Source organism: Ciconia boyciana, chromosome 12 (assembly GCF_034638445.1).
Source record: "Ciconia boyciana chromosome 12, ASM3463844v1, whole genome shotgun sequence".
Classification (NCBI taxonomy): Eukaryota; Metazoa; Chordata; class Aves; order Ciconiiformes; family Ciconiidae; genus Ciconia; species Ciconia boyciana.
In genome coordinates this window covers 22798611-22818001 of record NC_132945.1, presented here as the reverse complement: position 1 = coordinate 22818001, position 19391 = coordinate 22798611, and the positions used below count along the sequence as shown (strand labels likewise).

General features: G+C 45.4%; 1 protein-coding gene across 1 annotated transcript in view; it reads left to right on the top strand.

Moving 5' to 3' along the window:
- ARHGEF9 (Cdc42 guanine nucleotide exchange factor 9) overlaps positions 1 to 19391 on the top strand; it is a 189959-nt gene that overhangs the window by 117321 nt on the left and 53247 nt on the right. Inside the window, exon 4 of the mRNA XM_072877250.1 lies at positions 7110 to 7289. Coding sequence (XP_072733351.1) covers positions 7110 to 7289 — 180 coding nt within the window. The remainder of the gene's footprint in view (positions 1 to 7109; positions 7290 to 19391) is intronic.

Sequence of the window (19391 nt, the reverse complement as noted above, 5' to 3'; positions counted from 1 at the left end):
TCTCGTTTGGCTGGGGGACTGCAGATGGTTTGTGTCTCCTGTTCTGCTGGGGTTACTTTGAGCATTGATTTCTTTACTCTGAATGCCAGCTCTCTGTATATTCTTGTTTGAAGATGTTTTGGCTGCTGCCGTTATGGAAGGGCCTGTTGAATACAATGAGAAATGCTATTGTTATTTTACAGTGCTTTTATGTTGTCTGAATAAAGGGCATGTCTGTACAAGAACAATTTGAACAAATGGCGTAGTCTCGCCAATGTTTCTCCAACTCCCCTTCACAGCCTGCTCCCTATTCCTGTCGTCCCGCTCCTGTGGAGGAGTACATAGTTTATGTAATGCTGATTTAAAAGGGAATTACCCAGAGTTTTTTTTTTTCTTTTACTATTAGATTGATGCATTAATAAAAGATCTAATAGAGAAATATATGCCTGCCTTAAGATTATTCATATTACCCAGAGGCCATGGTCCTAGAAACTTTGTAGGTACTTAGAATTTTCTGAGGAGATGGTGATCTGTGGTAGATTTCTTTGGGTTTTTTTATTGAGAAGGTGGCTCTTCATTAAGTGAATTTTGGACTAGTGAGAAACTCTGTGCTGGAAATTCAATGCAGAATCTCATGCGCTAATGATGATTATCCCTGGAAGAGGTATGGATAGGTAATAGTGATTTGTGTGGCCTAGCCTCAAACCAAATCACCCCCCTGAAAAGATTTCTGCTATTTTGTGCCCATTTCAGTCTCTGGGGACCAGTAAGTCCCTGATTTCTTTTTGAAGTTGGCCCATAAGAAGCCAGTAAGTGTTGAATAGTTTGGAATACTTAGCAAAATTTTGCAATAGTGGCTGATTTCACTAAAACATGTTTCATACTCGGTTGCCTGACTGCGGGCAGTTGCTGAGAAGGAGCAGATGTTAACCTCCAACTGTGCGTCGTGGCTTTGGAAGTGAGGAAAGTCAGGGAAAATGCACCAGATGGATCAGAGGCAGAGGCTCACCCATTCCCCAGACTCTTCTTCCATGCGGCCCCATCTTGTAGAGCTGGAGCAAAGTCCCTTTGCAGTGACACAGCTGGTTTGTGGCTGGTAGATTTAAACCCTGCAGTAGCCTGGAAGAAGTTGTAAACCTTGGTTTAGAGGTCACTTTCTTTTACTTTAGAAAAACATCCCAGGCGGTAATCCCGGGCTTTTTTGATCAGGATGTGCTATAGATACAGACCGCGAGATAGGGGATGACAAGGTGTGTGGGACCTGATGCTGCAGGAGGGTCTTTCATGGCATCCCCCTTCCCCTCCTCTCCTTTGGGTCATACGGGTTTGCTCCAGACTTGCTCTAGTAATGAGGTTAGGCAGAGTGATTCCACCCTGTCATGTAACAGGGTGTTGTTCCTTTAATTCCTTCTATTTTTATTTTCCTGCTTACTTTGGCGAGGAGAGTTATTTTATCTTGATAGCAGTGCCACAAAGCCACGGCCATAAAAAAAAATTTGCAAATTCCAGAATCGAACTGCCACCTTTGAGCTCCTCTCTTATTTTCCTTGGAAGCTCCCCCGTGGCATTAATGACAATCCCTCCCCTTTGGCTGAGGCGTTTGGAAAGCACAAGGGAAGAAGGAGACGGTCGGGATCGTTCGCCAGATGGGCATTTCTGAGCTTTCCCAGCACTACTGAGGACACTCACAGCTAGGTGAGCTCAGCAGAGGTTTTGCAATGAAGCACTGCGACGCGTTTGCTGTGGTACGGCCTTCAGCATCCCTGCCATGGCGTGCCAGGGTCAGGAGCTCTCAGCTGGCACACGCTGATGGCACTGCATCCTGGAGGTCGTGACTCGCAGAGTCCTCTGAAATCCTTTTTTACTGTTTGTTGTTGTTGTAATTTTATTTTGGCAGCACCTCTAATGTAATTCAGTATTTCCAGTGGCCACGTTCCATCCTGGAAATAACACCAGACTAGAAGAGAAAGGAAAATCCACACGGACCTTAAGTAGGAATGATTTAATTCCCTTCCACTGACTTTACTTGCAATTGTGAAAGCATTCACCTGTTGTACATGGGTGTTAGGAGTGTCTTAAATAAGCGTGTTTAGAGTGAGGGTTTGTGGCTGAATTATTGGAGGTTTACAGAGGGCTTTGGAAACGTGTAGTGAAAATCCCTAGAAAGGCTGATGCTTGCGATCCTGGCGATAAAGTGATAATACCCCATGTTCTTGTTCTTAGTGTGTGTTCCAGAAACGTGTCAGTTATTAGAGGGAGCATTGTCTTTTTTCCCTTTTTCTTTTCCTCATTAAGTCAATTTATTTGTGGTGCTGGGACATAGAAGTGGCCCCTCACCTGTCTAGCCTGGTACTTATCGTTGGCCATGATCAGGTGTTTGGTAGGAGGTGAAGAGGGACCCATGAGGAATAGTGACTCTGGTCCCTAGACCGTGCCCAACATCCCAATAGTTAATCTGGTCTTCTGCCCACTGAGAAAATTTTTTCTTCACCACAGACAGCAAGTGCTTGGCAGTACTCTGAAGTCTCCCGTAAAACAGTGAAAATTATTCTCAGGTCTGTTGTTAAGCAATGCTCTTGGGCATTTCTCCTGCACTGATTTTACATGGTGAAAGCGTTGAGGAACTTTTCTCTTTGGGCTTTTTAGTTTGAACAACCGACTGACAAGAATAATTGATTTTAATGGGGACTAGGACTTCCACTTGGAAGACGAGCTGTATTCAGGGTATGCCAAAACCAAATGTACATTATCACCTATTGCATTTCTTCTAGCTGCCTCCCTCTTCTTATGAGTAGAATACTTTTCCCAAATATCTAAGTCCTCATTATTGTAAATTTACAAGGCTAAGATTTTGTGAATTCTTCTGGTGGGCATGGAGAACATAATTTTATTTACAACAGTCTTTGCATACTGAGAAACAGCTGTGTCTGGGAGAGGGTGATTTAATATTTGACTATTCCTATTGTGATTATTATTGTTAAATTCAGTTCTGTGCTACCCCTTTTTAGTGATGGCCAAATTGTAGATGGGGTGAACGTAAGATGTTGGAAATGTAAACTTCTGCATCACCCAATTAAGCATAGAGAAATAGTAATTTCTAGGGCATGATTCACCTCACTCAGAGGTAGGCAACTGAAATAGCCGAGATGAATCACACTCCAGATGTGTCTCTCTCTCTTCACTGGTTATAAGGGAGTCCAGGTGACTGTCTCAGATGCTGTGTGGTAGACATCTAAAATTACGGGAGATAAGTGCCTTTCAAGGTCTTTGGCTGAGTATGTCTGACCACAGTGCTAAGACCCAGATTTGAAACCAAGAGATGTGAACTTTCTGGAGTGAAGAGCTCCTATGTTGAATTCTCTCAGAAAATAATATTTTATCCTGACCTTTCTCTAGTTCATAATCTCTTGCTGCTGCAGATGTCAGGTTCTGTCTCTGTAACCCTGCCCTGAAAGAGTCAGATGGCTCCACAGATGCAGCAAGATGCCTTGCAAAATAAATTAAACCAGATCTTTTAATTTTAGGCTCTGACATTCTCTCAATGGACCCAGCATGTGCGATGGTTGGAACTCGAATTCTACCATCCCGCTGCCGTTCTTTTTTCACAGGCTGAACTGTATTTGCATTTTAGAAGACCAAGGCTTGCTTGCAGGCTTCCTGGTACGTGGATCCCTTTCTTGGGCTAACAGTATGGACCAGGAGCTGGAAAGGACCAGCTAAAGGGGCCTTTCTTCTATCTGCTGGCCCTAGACAGTGAAAACCAAGAACTTACAGCCTTTCTCCTTGTGTATCAAGAAGCACCTTGCAAAGCCACCTCAGCTCCTGACAGCCACTTAAAGCATCTTCCAGATCTCTGCGTTAACAGCAGAAAAAGGCCGAGCACACCCTCTGCTTTTCTGGCCCTCTGCAAGTCCCTCCAGCCCTTGCCGCTGGCCGAGCCGAGCTCCTTGGAGCTGGGATTTTGTGCCTCGGGCTCGGAAATGCACTTTTGCAAAGTAGGCTAAGAGGCTCTAAAACACAGTCCCTCTGAAGTTTGGTTTCAGTGACATTTCTGTGGCAGTTTGTGCCCAGAACTGCCTGTGTGTGAAGTGACAGCAAAGTCTATGTCAGCTGAAGCAGAAAAAGTAGAAACACGGCTTCTGCGTAATAGCTCCATTCCTGGTTTATCATCAGTGAAAAATGGACTAAAATACCCAACGGCATTAACAAAAGGAATGAGTGTCAGGCCAACCTGATTTATTTTGTGACAAGAAAACTGATTTTCTAGACAAAGAGAATGTATGCTACCTCAAGAGTAGAGTAAGATCACAATGAGCCACTGGTGGGAGGTAGCCATAGGAAAAAGTGGAAGATCTTATGTATTACTGCAAGATTTCTGTGACACTGTAATAAATATTTTGTGCTGTTTCACAAATCTCTGGTAAGGTCTCTTTGGAAATAGTAATTACAGTTCTGGTCATCTATGTTCAAGAAAGATTCAGGCAAAATATCTAGATGCCTAAAAGGGCTGGTGAAACGCTCAGGGGAAGGAAGAGCCGTCTGCCAAGACAAGGCTGAAAGAACAGAGCTTGCTTAATCTGGGAAACCACAGGCTGGGCGAGGAGGGACAGTGTCCATAAATACAGGAAAGGGGAAACACTAGTGAAGGAGAAGAGCTCAGTCCTGGCAGAAGAACAGATGACTGTTAACTGGTCTTGAATATATTAAGGGGGTTTTCTTCAGCTGTGAAGTCTGCATTCCTTCCAGATGTGTCTTGGGGTTCTTTGTGGTTTAAACTGATTCATATTTATGAAAGCGTCTAGAAACCTTGATTTAGAGCCATGCGAGGTGTTGTGAGGAAGCACTGAAACATATCACTACCTGGGTTGAGCATTCAGTTGTTGCACTGGAAACAGAAATCAGTCTTTATAACTGTTATTATTCCAGATGTAGCTACCCTACTTTGCTAAGTGAGGGCCCAGAGCTGGGGTAAACCGAGGGTCCTACACCATCTGTCTTCAGCTGCCACTAGGTTGGATTGGATCCTGTGGTGCCTAGCTCCTTGCAGCTCTGTATCAAAAGCCCACACGTGAGATAAATGCACACTAATGCAGTAGATGCCCTCTGCCATAAGTTCAGCACATCGATTAGGTCCATTGCTTGACTCTTCAGCGTGAGCTTGTTATTAACCTGTGCCTTTGTCTTCTGTCTGCTGCCAGGTGATCTTGTGAGGCTCCTGTGTAGAAATCCCCTATATGATGTATGAAGAAGCTGTGTTTCTTTTACAGCTGATTTTGAATTAGAAAGGACGATTTGTCAAAATGGAAGTAGGAAGAATGTTGTTTGACTTTGCCTACTGCAGGAACAAGAGGTCCGCTGACTAGATACATCTTGGCTTTGAGGATGAGAGGTGCTAAGTGTCAAGTTAGGCTCTCTTAGATCTTCCTGCTTTACGTACAACTGACTCTAATAATTGAAGAGCTGAAACTGCAACTGTAAACTGTAATTGTCACAAACCTAAGGAGCTTGATTTCTTAAAGGAAAGTCAGTTCAAGGAAAATGGTAAATCAGGTCCTTTAATCTGTTGACCGAGTTGCCTGTTAGGGACTTGAATGCTCTTATATGTTTATGCTGAGAACCCTGCAGCAGTGCTAGAAGGTTTACTGCAAGTTCTTACTGTGCAGGTAGTTATTAGCAGGCATTTTGGTAAGCCAAATGTATAAGAGAGCCATTAAGAGCACTCTAACCATTCCCAGTGATTCTGCACTTACATAACCGCTGCGACGGGTTATTGTCTTTATGCTTTGTATTGCTTGCCTAAATTGAAAGGATATCTGTGGCTGTTAAAGTCTTGCCATGTGGAAGGTCTGTAATGATTGCAGTGCTGAGCTCTTTCTTTGTGAGCTGAAATTCTGATTTGGAGGCGAGCCCAAGTGCATATTCAGTGTGTCTCAGACGGCAGAATTAATGAACGAGGTTCAGGATGGCTCTGACAAGCTAATAAGCATATGGGTGAAGTCTGTATTTGCTAGGGCAGCCTTACTGTTCAGTGCAGAATTCCTGCAGTGGACGAAACATAAAGACAATTTATTATTCTGTTAAAAAATACATGACTATCATTCTCAGAATGAGCAGCGGGTGTCCCAGGCATGGATGGATGATTTGTCTTGTGGATGCACAAGCATCAGCGTTCGGATGAGTCCTTCCCGCAAACATGAAGCAGGAGTTTTATATATATAAAACTAAGGTGGCTCACAATGAAAATGAGAACCGGTTAGGTCCTTGCCATGGTGCTGGTCCAGCTCTAAGGCAACTGTGTGCTCCATGTGAGAGACGTTCAGTAGGTCCTGTCGGGCACAAGTCTGGCCTCAGTCCAGTTTCTAGTGGGCAGGTATCTGCACCCTGAAGGCTGTCACAGCAGCCAGCGCCAGCAGGTTCCTTGTGGGCAGAGTGAGGTCTAAATGTGCCGTGGAGCTGGGATGTGCTCCAGGTCAGGTCTGAAACGGGTCAGCAGGGTGCCACGGTGCCCTCCTTATCTGCTGTGTAGCTTGAAGATTTCAAAAGCAAGGGATGCCAGTACATCACCAGTGCTAAACAAATACTGAACTCTCAGTTTAAAAAAAAAGTGTTCTAAGTGTGTTTGCAAACTTTGCTTGGATTTGCATGGAAAGCCTTCTGAGCCTCAAGCTGAGATCTGATCCTTTAACTGAGCAAACTTGCTCTGAAACGAAAATTCCTTTGCAGGACACCATTGCTTGGTTTTGCCATTTTTGGGAACTCCCAGCTATATATTATGCTAACCAAATTGTACCTGAAAGCCATGTACCTTGATGGATGTGCATGCTCATAAATACCGCGTGGCGGTGGCACTGGCAGGGGAGGTGTTGCTTTTCCCACGCGTAGGGCCAGGACCGGAGAGGTGCTGAACATCCGCACGTGGTGCTCGCTTGCGTGGCATGGTTAGGAGCAGAACGGCAGTCTGTAGAAATGGTCGTAGACTGGATTACGTCACGTGAGGGTGAAATTGTTATGGATTGGAATGAGGAAAATTGTTTTACTTTGGCTGAGCGCTTTTGTCTGTGCTGCTGCTGTGCATGTGCTTGCATCGGGGAACTGAGCTTTTATTGACTGCTGGTTTTCTGTTTTCAAAGCTGATCAGTGGTGGTTCTATTGTAAGTGCTGAGGCAGTATGGGATCACGTCACCATGGCCAACCGGGAGTTGGCGTTTAAAGCAGGAGACGTTATCAAGGTCCTGGATGCTTCCAACAAGGACTGGTGGTGGGGTCAGATCGATGATGAAGAAGGATGGTTTCCCGCCAGCTTCGTGAGGGTGAGTGACTTTCTTCTTTTTACTGCTACAATGAATCATTGCCAATGCTGCTCAGAACAGTCAATGAACTGAACTGGTTACTGTGTCTGTTATCATTGATGCTAATTTCTAGTGTGTCTGTTTTCTGTCTGAAAAATGGGGAGCAAAGAAGGTTTCAAAAGAAATGAGAGTGGGCTAGGGGGAGGCTGGAATAGGTATTGGCTCTGCTTTTTATGCTCTTGGGATATGGAGTGGCCTTTGCTGTGTGTCTCAACGTGTTGTAGCCTCTCTCCTTAAGCAGTTCTTCGGAAAAACAGTGAAGGATTGTGCAGGGTATGAGCAGATGATTTGGTGGGGCCTAAAAGTTCACGCCGGCTACAAGCAACCCGCATTCAGAAGAGCTTTCTGGTCTGCGTGTCACACGGAGATGTCAGCCCTCCCCTTTCCAAAGGCAGTGCTGCGTTTTGACTCTTCAGCAGTTTGGGAAGTAAAATTACTTCACTAATTAGTCCGTGACCAGCTCTGTTTTTTTTTTTTTAAGGGGACAAGGAACCATTTTGTTTGTCTCTGTTTTGCTGCTGAAGCAGGTTTTGCTGTACCCGGCCACCTCCAGTGGCGATATGGCCTTTCATAAATAAGAAGGATTTGGGCACTTAATTTTTTTTTGCTCAGTATGGGTTAAGAAAGCAAAGGGACAAGAAGATGCCCTTTTTGCTATCGTCAGCTCCTGCCACATTATTTGGGCGCTCTCGAGCCTTCCTCGGGGAGTCAAGACGTCGGCTTTGACCTTGTGCGCTTCCTTCTCCTCTCCCTTCTGCGCAGGGTTTGATAGGCGGGATCAGAGATTTAATTCCTTTAGAAGCTTAGGGGATATGGTTCAAAAAATGAAGATTTCTTTTGCCTTGTAAAATTGTGTGAAAGATGACTCTTTCCTCTGAGCCTCCCAGGGAATTTGACAAGCTCCGTGGCAGTCAAGGGGAAGACTGTTCTCTCTGAAACACACACTGAAGACCATGCCGCATTCCAAGGAGATGCCGTGTTTGCTTTGGTTCTCTGCCTGTCTTACTGTCCCTCTGAACCCTCCCTCTGTTGGGCAACCCTGCATCATCAGCATCCCTGTTTGATTATATCGCTTCATCTGGGAAATAGCCATATGGATTAGGAAAATTGGGTTAAAATGTATGACCTGGTGTTTCCTAGCGACGTACAATGACTACCGATAAGGGAGCCCAGACCTTTTCTCACTTCTGCCTCCCCAGTGCACAATTTTTTCCCCCCCTGTGGGACACAGGATGCAGCTCTTCTGTCTCTCCTAGGTCTGGCCAGTGCTAAGAGCAAAAGATCAGTGACTGGAACTGGAGCCTGGGCTGCCTGCGTGATAAAGCTTATGCTGTTATTCTGGCCCAGAATAACAAGTAGTGTTTAGTATTTTGTTAAATAGGACACCATGAATCTACCTGCAGCCAGTGGAGATAACGAGTTTGGACAATGGATTTGCATCAGGTGTGATCAAGATGATAATCTTATTGCAGAAAATATTCTCACCTGTGTCGCTAGCACATCTCATCTGTGTTGCTGGCTGAAAAGGCTGAATTAGAGAAATCTATCTGTCTGATTATTTTTGCTTAATTTGGAGACTGAAATATTCTGGGCCAGTTTAACTTTTCAGTGCATTGACCAGTGCTGGCTTGTTTTGTGATTCAGGGAAAAGCTTTAATATCCTTTTTTGTGTGATGTTGTAAACATACTGTTCACGGTAGGTTTAATAACAGTCTTGTTTTGTGCTATCCTGTTTCCTAAAAAACCACACCAAACAACTAAACAAACAAGCGCATTTACTCTAGGGCCCAAAGCCATGGATCATTTGGCTTGGCTGAACTTTCCATCTCTCCTTACACTTTTCAAAGGCTGGCAGGATGATTTTAGAAACTCGGAAAAACAAAGGAGAGGAATCAATGTATCTCAGACTGTTGTACACAAATGTCTGAACAACATCCTGGAACAAATGCTTAGGATCATGATGGCCTTACCAGGCAAGTTTCTTGCCCATTCTGTCTAATGTCACAACCCTGCGGCTTGACTTCACTCCAACAAAATCAATCCTTCCATCAGCTCTGCGAGAGGCTGGCTTGGTTATTCCATCTGTGAGACACTTGTTCAGCACGGGCTGGGACCAGACACCTGCCCTGGGACCAAATGATGCGCTGACAAAGGGGAAACTGCATGGTCTTGCTGCCATGAATGATAATTAATATTTAAAAATAAGTACCAGGCATTTCAAAAAATATGCAAGCGGAGTTCTGGCACAGTTTGTCTGCAGCTCTGCAAGGGAGGCTGAAGGGGAAAATTTGCCACTCGGGTTTACAAAACAGAGCTGCCTTCTCCACGCAGCACTTCTCGGTGTGCTGCCATGAGGCAGCCCACTCGCTGGTTGTCCTGTGCTGAGAAAACAACTGCCATTTGGGCTGTCATGTTCTCCTCTCCTCTGCTGGCTGAGGTCGCTTGCTTGCCTCTTCATTTCTATTCTTGCATATTCCCCCCCGCCCCCTTCACTCTCTGTCCTTCTTGGTAAGTAATTTGAACCAGATGCCTGCAAAGCCTTGGGGGCCTTTGGAGAAGGTGCCTGTAACCCCTCTTTTGCTTGCAGGACCATTGCGGCAGGTTTATGCTCCTTGAGGGTCCTGTCAAGGACCGTTTAACCTGAACACTTTTCACTTTGCTCTTCTCTCCATTTTTTTTCTTGTATTTCTTATTCAGCTGGTAACTCTTTCATAATGAGGAGGCTGAGTTTTTTCTCTGTTGTACTTTGAGCCCTGCTTTTTTAAGACGATGCCAGAAAGCTGCCTGATTTAGCCTGGGTGGTTCTAGTTTTACTTGCAAAATAATTGCTTTCCTTCATATCTGTATTTCTCTTATGCAAGTACAGGAGGAAAAGGGAACAACATGTTGCATAGCAGAGGATGAAAAGCAGTTCAAGTAAGGGATGACAGGACAGACCAGACAGGTATGAAACCAAATAGGATTAATTCCAGGATATTTTGGACTGCAGATCTCTTGTAGGTACTAACAGGGGGTGTAGCAGAAGAGCACTGCAAAGTCAGATTCCTCTAAAAGTCATTTGGATCACTTCTGAGGACAAAACTGGGCTGGAAACCTAGTTTGCAATGAGACGTCTGACGCTTCTTGCTCTCCAGCCAGATCATATGAAAATCTTTGGCAAAGCATTTGGCACTCACAAAATCTCATAGCAGGAAAAAATCACATTTGCAAGTGCAGAGGAAAACAGTAACCTGCTGATTCCCTTGTCCTCTTTTACACACATAGTTGGGGGGGTTGCAGACAAAAACTGCACTTGAATTGCCTGCACGTACAGGAATTGTTGTCTCCGTGCATAACACCTGCAGTTATCCTCTTAGTAGCTTGAGACTTGGCTAGAAGAAAGGGGGAAAGAGGAAAGCCATAGAGTTTTGGGAGCACAGGAACTTTCAAGGAGAAACTGGATGATAAAGCAATGCTTTTTGGGGAAGAGAAAAAGCATGACATAGGAGAAGTAAAATTTGGAGCTAGTAAGCAATGGTGAATGGTTTCCTGCAGGAAGCTGCTGCACTCAGGGAGAAGGTTATGAAAACCCGTAAGTCATTAGAGAGGTGGATGAGAACTCCAGAACTAGGTTTAAGACTGAATAATGAGCTGGGTTTAGGACAGATGAAGGTACCTATGTTGTATTTTAGCACATGTTATCAAGTGAGCATGCTGGACAACCACAGGGTTTAACCATCAATCTTGTGATTTAGCTGCACAGTGTCTTTGAATGTCCTGTCAACTTTTAGGGGTCTGAAAGGGTGGGAGGTACAATTGGAAAAAAACAGCAGGAATTTTAAACAGGATTTCATATACTTGTAGTGGTGATGCTACTTGTTGCTCTTCTCTCCTTTGTGGATGGCATAGCCTTGGGCTGTCTTTACGTGATGTGGCAGAATGAATTTTTGCATACCAGCACATCCAGCGTCCACATCTGCTCAAAAAAGTAGGCTTAGTGTTTGTAGGGAGGAATTTACAGCACGGACTAATACTCCAGTACTGCAAATGGATCAACTGTCGTACCTTAAGGTCTCCTTTAGAAAATACAGTAAGTCTCAAAACAAAGTTTTGATTGTAGAGCCCAACATCAAGACTCCAAATGGCCCCGGTGAGACTCAAACACTCCAAACACAGGAAATCAAACGGCATCGTGTTTGGGCTCTGACATATTTCCGCTAAAAAGAAATAAAAAAATGAAAGCTTATGGATGTTTAGTGCTGTGAAATCTTTCCATAGAGACACAGCAGAATGCACCCATCCTGGGCAGAGAAGGGGATTTATTTTGTTGTGAAGCTCTCCTTAAGCTCTTTGGATACCAAGAGGCAGACTGAGTTTCCAGAATACATTTCTTCTCACCTCAACAGTGGTGACCCTTCCTTCTATTTACTAAGCGAAGCTAAAGAGCAAATCTGGGTTGAGGAGGTTTTACTACAACTTCTTGTAGTGCCCGGTGACTGTTGAGTCGTTGTGCAGAAATGAAAGGTAATGGTCCTCCGAAGGCTTGAGCAAAGATGGTGTATAAATGCCTTGTGGTCCGTACCTCTTGCGTACGAGAAAACGTAGGGGTGGATTAGTGCAGCAGTGCTCCTTGTGCTCTCTCATCATTGCCTAGGTTTCCCCAAGTGTTGTAATTTTAGATTGATTTTCCTGCTGAAAAGCTGCCTTTGACCCACTTTATTTTCTGCTGCTAAAGGAGAAGTGCTAGATAAATCGGTGTAAGCTTTTAAGGCACTGTTTAGGAGGAAACTCTAAACCCGAGTCCTGTCTGAGTGCCTAGCAGCTCGTACACTTTATTGGGTAGGTGGGTCTAACTTATTTGTAGGAGTTGTGACTGTGCTCTCTATTGCAGGTGTTGTTCCACGAGCCAGCCTTGCTGCTCTGTCTGCTTTTTTTGCCCTTTAAAATCTCATTGTATGTGTAGGGATCTTTCCACCTGCTTTTCCATCCGCTGCAGTCATTGCATTAGCATTTACTTAGCGCCAATCGCAGTGGCACCTAGGTGAGATTTTCCAGGGAAAAGAGGATGGTGCTGAAGTAGCACTCACCTGTTGGACAAACAAAACGGTATGTGCTGCAGTGTCTGCTGCAGTCAGTGCCTTGTAAAGGAGATTTTATTCTCCTGTGGCAAATCCAGCATAAAAATAGCTTCTGGTAGAGGTATCACACACAGCGTGAGCAGCACTCCACAGCGACAGGATGCACTGCAGACAAATTGTGGTTTGGTTTTTTTTTAACTCAAGCAGAATTTTAGCATCCAAATGCTGCCTGTGCTAATTGCAGCTGCCATTAACGTGACAACTCATGCCACTCAGACAGCTCAGCATCCGTCAGATCCCCAAAGGTTCAAATGCCGGCACTTGGGCCCTTCCTTGTACAAGCTGGCTTGCAGGTGCAAAAACAGTGTTTTGAGGCCATTCTCTGAATCAGGCAAACTAGGCACAAACCTTTGCAGCCCCTTCCCTGTTCTACCAAACTGGTTGTGAAGAAAGATCCTTCCCCTGAATGAAGCGGTGGCTTCCTCGGCCTGGCAGGGTTTCTGCAATGAGCTGCTGGAGCAGCTGAGCTTTCGCTCTTCTCTGTTGTGCGTCACATGGAGCATCACACAGCGGGGGCTTTTGGTTTTTAGGAAATGGGGAGGGCTGAGCCCTAACTCGCAGTATTTTGGTGGATATAGTGTAGCACATCCAGTTTATCGCAGTGTCCACACAACTTTTGCTACATGCTATATGGTGGAGCTCCAGCCCATGGGAGTCTGTGCATTTAGACTGCAGGAAACAGAGGGAAAAAGCACAGGGCAAGTTCTTTGGAGCCATTTTTGTTCACCTTTCAGGGATATGAAGTCTGAAGCTGTCCCGATAGAGTACGCTGTTTTCTCCTTTTCCAGAAACGAGTGAAGAGTATTTCTCACCTTGGATAAAGGGAACTTCTGAGGCTGGGAATGGAGAGTTTTAGAGGGGAAGGAAAAGCTGGAAGTGGGTTTGCTGAAGCTGGGGAGTTGCAGGAGGGAAAGAGAAGATATCAAAGAGCCTGTGAACTGGAGGGAATCGAAGGATGGTGAGGCTGGAGCCAGGTTACAGAAGGAAAAATTCAGGCTGTAAGAGAAAATAGTGGTAGGACCACCGGAGGGAAAAACAACTTGCTTTGACTGCCTTTCCTTCTACTGCCAAACATCCCATTCCTCAGCCTGGAAGAGGATACAGGGAGAAGATGGACTGTGTTTCCCAGCACAAAGCATCCCAGCCACAGTCCTGCACTTTCCCTATGCCTGGAGCCTGCCCACAGAAGGGCAGCAAGGCTGGGGCTGGCCGGGGCAGCTGCTGGGAGGACAGGCAGCATCCCTGTGCCTCTTGCCGCCTGCCAGGTCCTCACCTCCTCTCTGAAGGCAAGGAAGGGAGAAGCATCTGCTCCTGGGCATTTGTAGAGCCCAGGACAGTCTGTGCTTCCTCCTGAGGGCAGAGAGAGGCTGTGCCCGGATCACTGGATTGCCATGCAGAGACCAATGTTATTTTACTTATGCAAAGCTCTGCGCCATGAGCCCTACTTGATTGCAAATAAGCAAGTGATCTTTTTAATCCAGTATAGAGTCCAACAGAGCATGCATATAATACAGTGCATGTGGCTGGAAACAAGGGCACAGCACTACCTAACCACCAGCTTACGGAAGAAGGGAGGGGGGCAAACCCTGCAGCTGACGGAGCAGCTCTGCTGAGCAGGACAGCGTGGCAAGGTGGGTAAAATAGTCCTGAGGCTCTGTGCTGCAGCTTATTTCTGTAGGGTTACTGGAGTCTCCTGCACTCTTTTGCAGTTGTTGCAGGGCTAATGACACTGTGATCCCAATATCTGGTACCAGATTTTGGTGAAGGTTGGGCTGCTCACGCTGGTATTTGTTATAAAGTTGCTGGTGAGGAGAGATTCAGTGGAATGGCAGCAGCTCTCTGGAAGGATCTGCCTGTATCATTAATCTGCCACATTATTTAATTGTGAGCTAGAACCCAGGATGGCCCATTATCTGCTAGTTTTGTCCTTGTGAATATCCAATGGAAGGAGATTAATAATCCAGATGGCTGGTAAAATGTTTGTTTTATCATGCTTTCTGATTATTATGAGTCTATCAGCCCTCAGTGCCTATTCAAGTAAAATGTCCTCTATATACAGTGTATGCATTCAGCAGTCTAAATATATAATAATTACAGGTCAGCTAATGTTGGAACGGTGCCATTTGGTGATTTTATGCACCATTTGGGTATAGCTGCAAATTGATACATCACATTTCTACAGATTTTATATAAATCACATATAATATTAACTAGCACAATGAAATGATCAGCTCTCTCTGGCTCCCAGAACTGGGTCCTTAGGCAAAAGGGGCTTTTTTATTTGACTATTTTACTTTTATCTGCCTCTGCAAATTATTATGTTATGCAGGAGCTGGTCGTGACTTCCTAATTAGGGTTGAATTTTGAAGTAGGACTGTGAGCCTCATGATAAGCCTGTTCTTCTCCACATGTAGGGTGGCCTTTCAGTGTGAAACATCACTTAGGACTAGCATTATGCAACTTGAATTTTTTCTCCCTGTAGTTTTTCTTGGTTTCTTTTAATTAATTCTTAATACAAAGTGTTTAAAATGGTTCTCAGGGCAGGCTTCATTGTTTGGCATAGTGGACCTTTTTAATGGTCTGGGGGAGACCCACACAGTGCTGTATTATTTCAGAGCCCACGCTTTTTTGCATTGCAGAGGTGTTTAAAAAGGCACTGAAAGCTGATTTATTATTGTAGGGTTGTTGGTGATTGCTGAACAGCTGTTATTATTTATTCTTTAAAAAAAAAGTGGCATTGGATGCAGTAATTCAGGCTGGTATCTCAAACCCCCGTCTGTGCCAAGCCACAGCCCCTAATTGCTGAGGAGGACAGGACAGGAGCCTAGAGAGACTTCTTGAAATCCTGAAGTGGCAGAAGATCAAGATTTCAAGATCTCGAAATCTTGAAGTGGTGGAGCTGCCAGGCTGCCAGGGAACTGAAGTCCCATCTCTGCTCTGGGGAAAGCCCCGCAGGAGCTTCACGGGGGTGGCAGCCACCCATCCTGAGCAGGGAAAACTGGGGAGATGAGGTAAAACTGGACAAAACTAGAGTTTTGAAGTTTCTTTTATAAAAAAAATATTTGCACTGGGAGGGAGGTGCATCTGTGCATTTGTGTCCAGTGCATGTTGGAAAAGCTGGGGAAGGGAGAGCCCTTTTTCCATTAGTGGTATCTCAGCTGTTACCCACAGCAATGGAGGGCAACCATTTCAGGCAGGTGAGCGTTTTTGGGAGAGTCGCGCGTGTCTAAAACTTAGCGAACACCCTACTTACAGGTGACTGTGGACTGGGCTAAAATAGGAACCTTTGCAGCATTGTCTGAATCAACTACATATGACATTTAGTAAGTTACTGGGAAAAAACAGTGTCACCCCCAGTTTGCCTCTTCCACCTTACTGTTGCCTGCAGCAGGCCGTCATTGCAGTTTGAGCGAGCAGGTCAGTCAAGCAGAGAGGATCTGGCTTGGGGTGGTGGTGTTGGGTCAGAGGACACAATTAACACTTTAGGTGCAGCCTTCCCTTGCCCCAGCGCAGCCCAGCTCCTTCTCAGCACAGGCACAAGAGGATTTGAGAGATGGAGTTGCAAAACCAGCCATACTGCGTCAGACCAAAGGTCCATCTAGCCAAATTGTTGCTCGTGGATGAGTACAAGAGTGCGGCGAGCCCACAGTGATGCATTTAAGTCCACTTAAGTCCCATTTCAAAAGTATGCATGAGCTTTTCTATGCCTTTCACTTCAATGTGAAGTCTGTCAACCTCAAAAATATTCATGAAAAATGTCCTTGGTAAGGTAGATGATCCCCATTTATAGATGGGGAAAGCCTCCACCAGTTTAAGTGATTGGTCCAAGGTCAGCAGCAGAGCTGCCAATGTAGCTCATCTTTTGTGAGTCATGGTCCAAACTTCAAATGATCCCCTGGAAGAATGATCCTTGCTTGAATTATGGAGAACTTTAGAGGTTAAGACAAAAAGCAGGAGTGTTTGAACAGCGCAGTGGGATTAGTCCTTTCAGCAGCTGAGGCTGGAGAGCGCGGGGTGGAAGGCACATTCAGCTTCCTCTGTTACCAATAAAATTGTTGCATTTATTTTTAATCTAAAGCAGACTGGAACTGTAATTTTTTCCTTTTGGGAACATGAATCCTAGCAGGAAGGAGCAAAAATTTCATTAAGGAAAAAAGCAGGACTCCTGAGATTCCCAGATGTGGAAGCAGGGAGTGCTCCTGCAGTGCACAAAAGGCAGGCCAAATTCTGAGGTTTTCAGAAATCATGAAAGTTTGCAGGCTTGCTATTTGCCTTAGAGTTTCAAAGCCTTTAGGATTCATGCTTTCAAGCTTCTCCCCCCACCATTACGATGCTTTATTTTTTGAATGCTTTTTAAATGCTTTTTATTTTTTTCCTGCTTTATTTTTTAAATGAAAATTGAAATTTTTCTCATGATCACTTGACTCCAGGAGGTAGAGCTTTAAAAATATCCTCTGTTGCCAAACTGGCAGGAGTGTCATGAAACTTGGTAACAAGCTGTTCCAGTTGGGTTTGGGAGAGCTGCAAAATACCTTTTCATAGTAGCAGGAAGGTAGTAGGGGAAGTTGTTTTAAACTTCAGCCAACAGGTTTTAATACCTACATGGGTCCTGCTTTATTTTCAACATATGTTTGGTTTGGAATGCCAGTACAGCTGTCACGAGGACATATCCCTCAAAGGACTCCCGCGCAATTCTGTCCTTCCCAGGTCTAGCCCATTTTCTCTTCTGAGGATGGCCCCCAGGTTTTCACAGCAGAGCCCCCACTAAAATCAGTGTCACTGATGTAAGTAAATTGCCCCCCAAGGCCGCTTTGGCAGTCTTACGCCGGCATGGCAGTTACTCAGAAGCAGCACTTGGACGTTAATTTTTCATCATAAAACACTGCTTATGTACGGGAAGCGTTGCTCTGGCTCAATGTAACTGAAACCTCTTCCAGAGCAGAGAGTGGGGTTTGCTGGGAAGAGGCATGTTTTCTAACTGGCTTTTGGGTTGTTTCTCTGAACAAGTGACATTCTTCTGAAATTTGTTTCAGTGTGCCAGGAGAGGTTTTGCATGCTGGATCCCTGTATCTTTGGGTGCGATTAGATCACTAGCTCCCTGCCTTCCCTTGCAGTGACCCAGGGCTCAACCAGGCCTCCCAGTGCTGATGGAAATCCTACAAAAAGCCCTTTCAGAGATCCATGTGCAGCCCCACAATTGGGAGACAACATGACCTAGTCCATCTTTGCAGCAGATGCTGCGATGGAGAATCCCATCCTGTGGGAAGGACCTGGGGAAAGGCATGCAGAGCTCCTCCCAGGCACGCTGCATTTCCCAGGGGTTTCCCTGTGTCCAAACTGGCATAGCTGGACCTGGCTGGGGTCACTGAAATGCCCTTCTGCAGCACTCGGCTTCTCACCCGTAGGACCAGCCCTGTTTTGACCGCAGCCAAGCCACCCTGGATGCTGCCAGTGCTGCAGGACCACAGGGCCATTCTGTGCCTGGATGCACCCCTTCCCCCTGGCGCGCATCGTGACATAAGAAACGAGAGCTGACAGCCATATTTGCTGGGTTTTGCTTCTGCTCTGTCACACAAGACATTAAATTGACTCCCAGCTACGCTGTCCTGGGGAAAGCCTTTGTACTTCAAGGATGGCTGCTTCACGCAACGGGAGCAGCACCGAGGTGGCAGGAGGGGTTATTTCACCTCCTTGGCAGGCTTCAGCGCATCCCTCTGGTCTCCTGATGTACAAAAGGAGGTCCCACGTTGGCAATGCAGAGTGGGGGACAGGTAGGAGATGGCATGGGCAGAGCAGGTGGGACGCCCGGATCCATCCTGGCTCTGCCACTCTCTCATTCAGGCAAATGGTCTGCACTGGATTTCCTGCCCTGGAACGTGCCCGGCGCTGCCAGGACGTGGTGCGAGCACAGCCTGGGGTCAGCAGCTCTCTGCAACACTCAGCATAGGGTTGACGCCCCCAGCGGGTCCTGCCCCACTGCTGGCAAAGAGGGCACCTTGTCATTTAAACAGGCATTGCTGCCCTACACACCCTTGTGAAAAGTCCCTGATAGCTGCCGGACACAGCTGTGAGCAGGGTGAAAAGTCCGGCTTTTTATTGCTTTGGGGTTTTCTATCCCCTAAGTTTGCAGCATCATTAACATTCTGCTAGAGAAGAGATGGGTTTTCTTCAAACATCTCGGCGTCTTGGCCTTTATAACTCACTATAGGATGATAAAACGTGGGAGCCGTAAGAAGTGGTTTAGCAAAACACGATATTGGTCAGGGAAGCAGGGAAGGAGCACAGGCAGGTTTAGGTTTTTTTTACTTTACTAATTTACAGAACACAGCCCTTTACAATCTGTTTAAAACCAAATTTAAGCTGAATAATGGGAAAGTATTAAAAACTATTAACACTGAAAAGAAGCCTGGCAGATCAGGTTAACGATGCAGTTTGTTTTCCATACGCAGCTCTGTGTGTGCGGACAGTTTCACTGTTTATAGGTAAACGTACTTTTATGTTTGAAAGTCTGCAGTATTTGGGGCTTTAAATGCTGAGGAGAAAAGTTGCTTAATTTACCTAACATCTTAGGTGATCTGTGTAAGACAGCAGTATTTCTGTCTGTTATTTAATGTTTGTTTACAAACTACGCTGAGCCCAATTTGGGTTGATCAGAATTACTTTAAGCAGGTTTTATTTGGGGGAAGAGGTAACAAAAGGAGGCACTTGATCTGTATGTTGTGTGCAGAGCACAGTCCTGTTCAAAGACACAGAGACTAGGAGGCAGCGTTATCTTCTAGTTTACAAGTCCTATGTATGTTTTTTATTTGATGATGGAAAGAAAATTCAGTGTGCTGAAAATGCAGTGATCCTTTTTCATTGCTTTTTGCAATTTGTTCCAATTTAGAGTATTCAGTGCCCAGAGGTGCTTGGCACCCCGTCCAAAGCTGCGCTCAGCCCCTCCCAG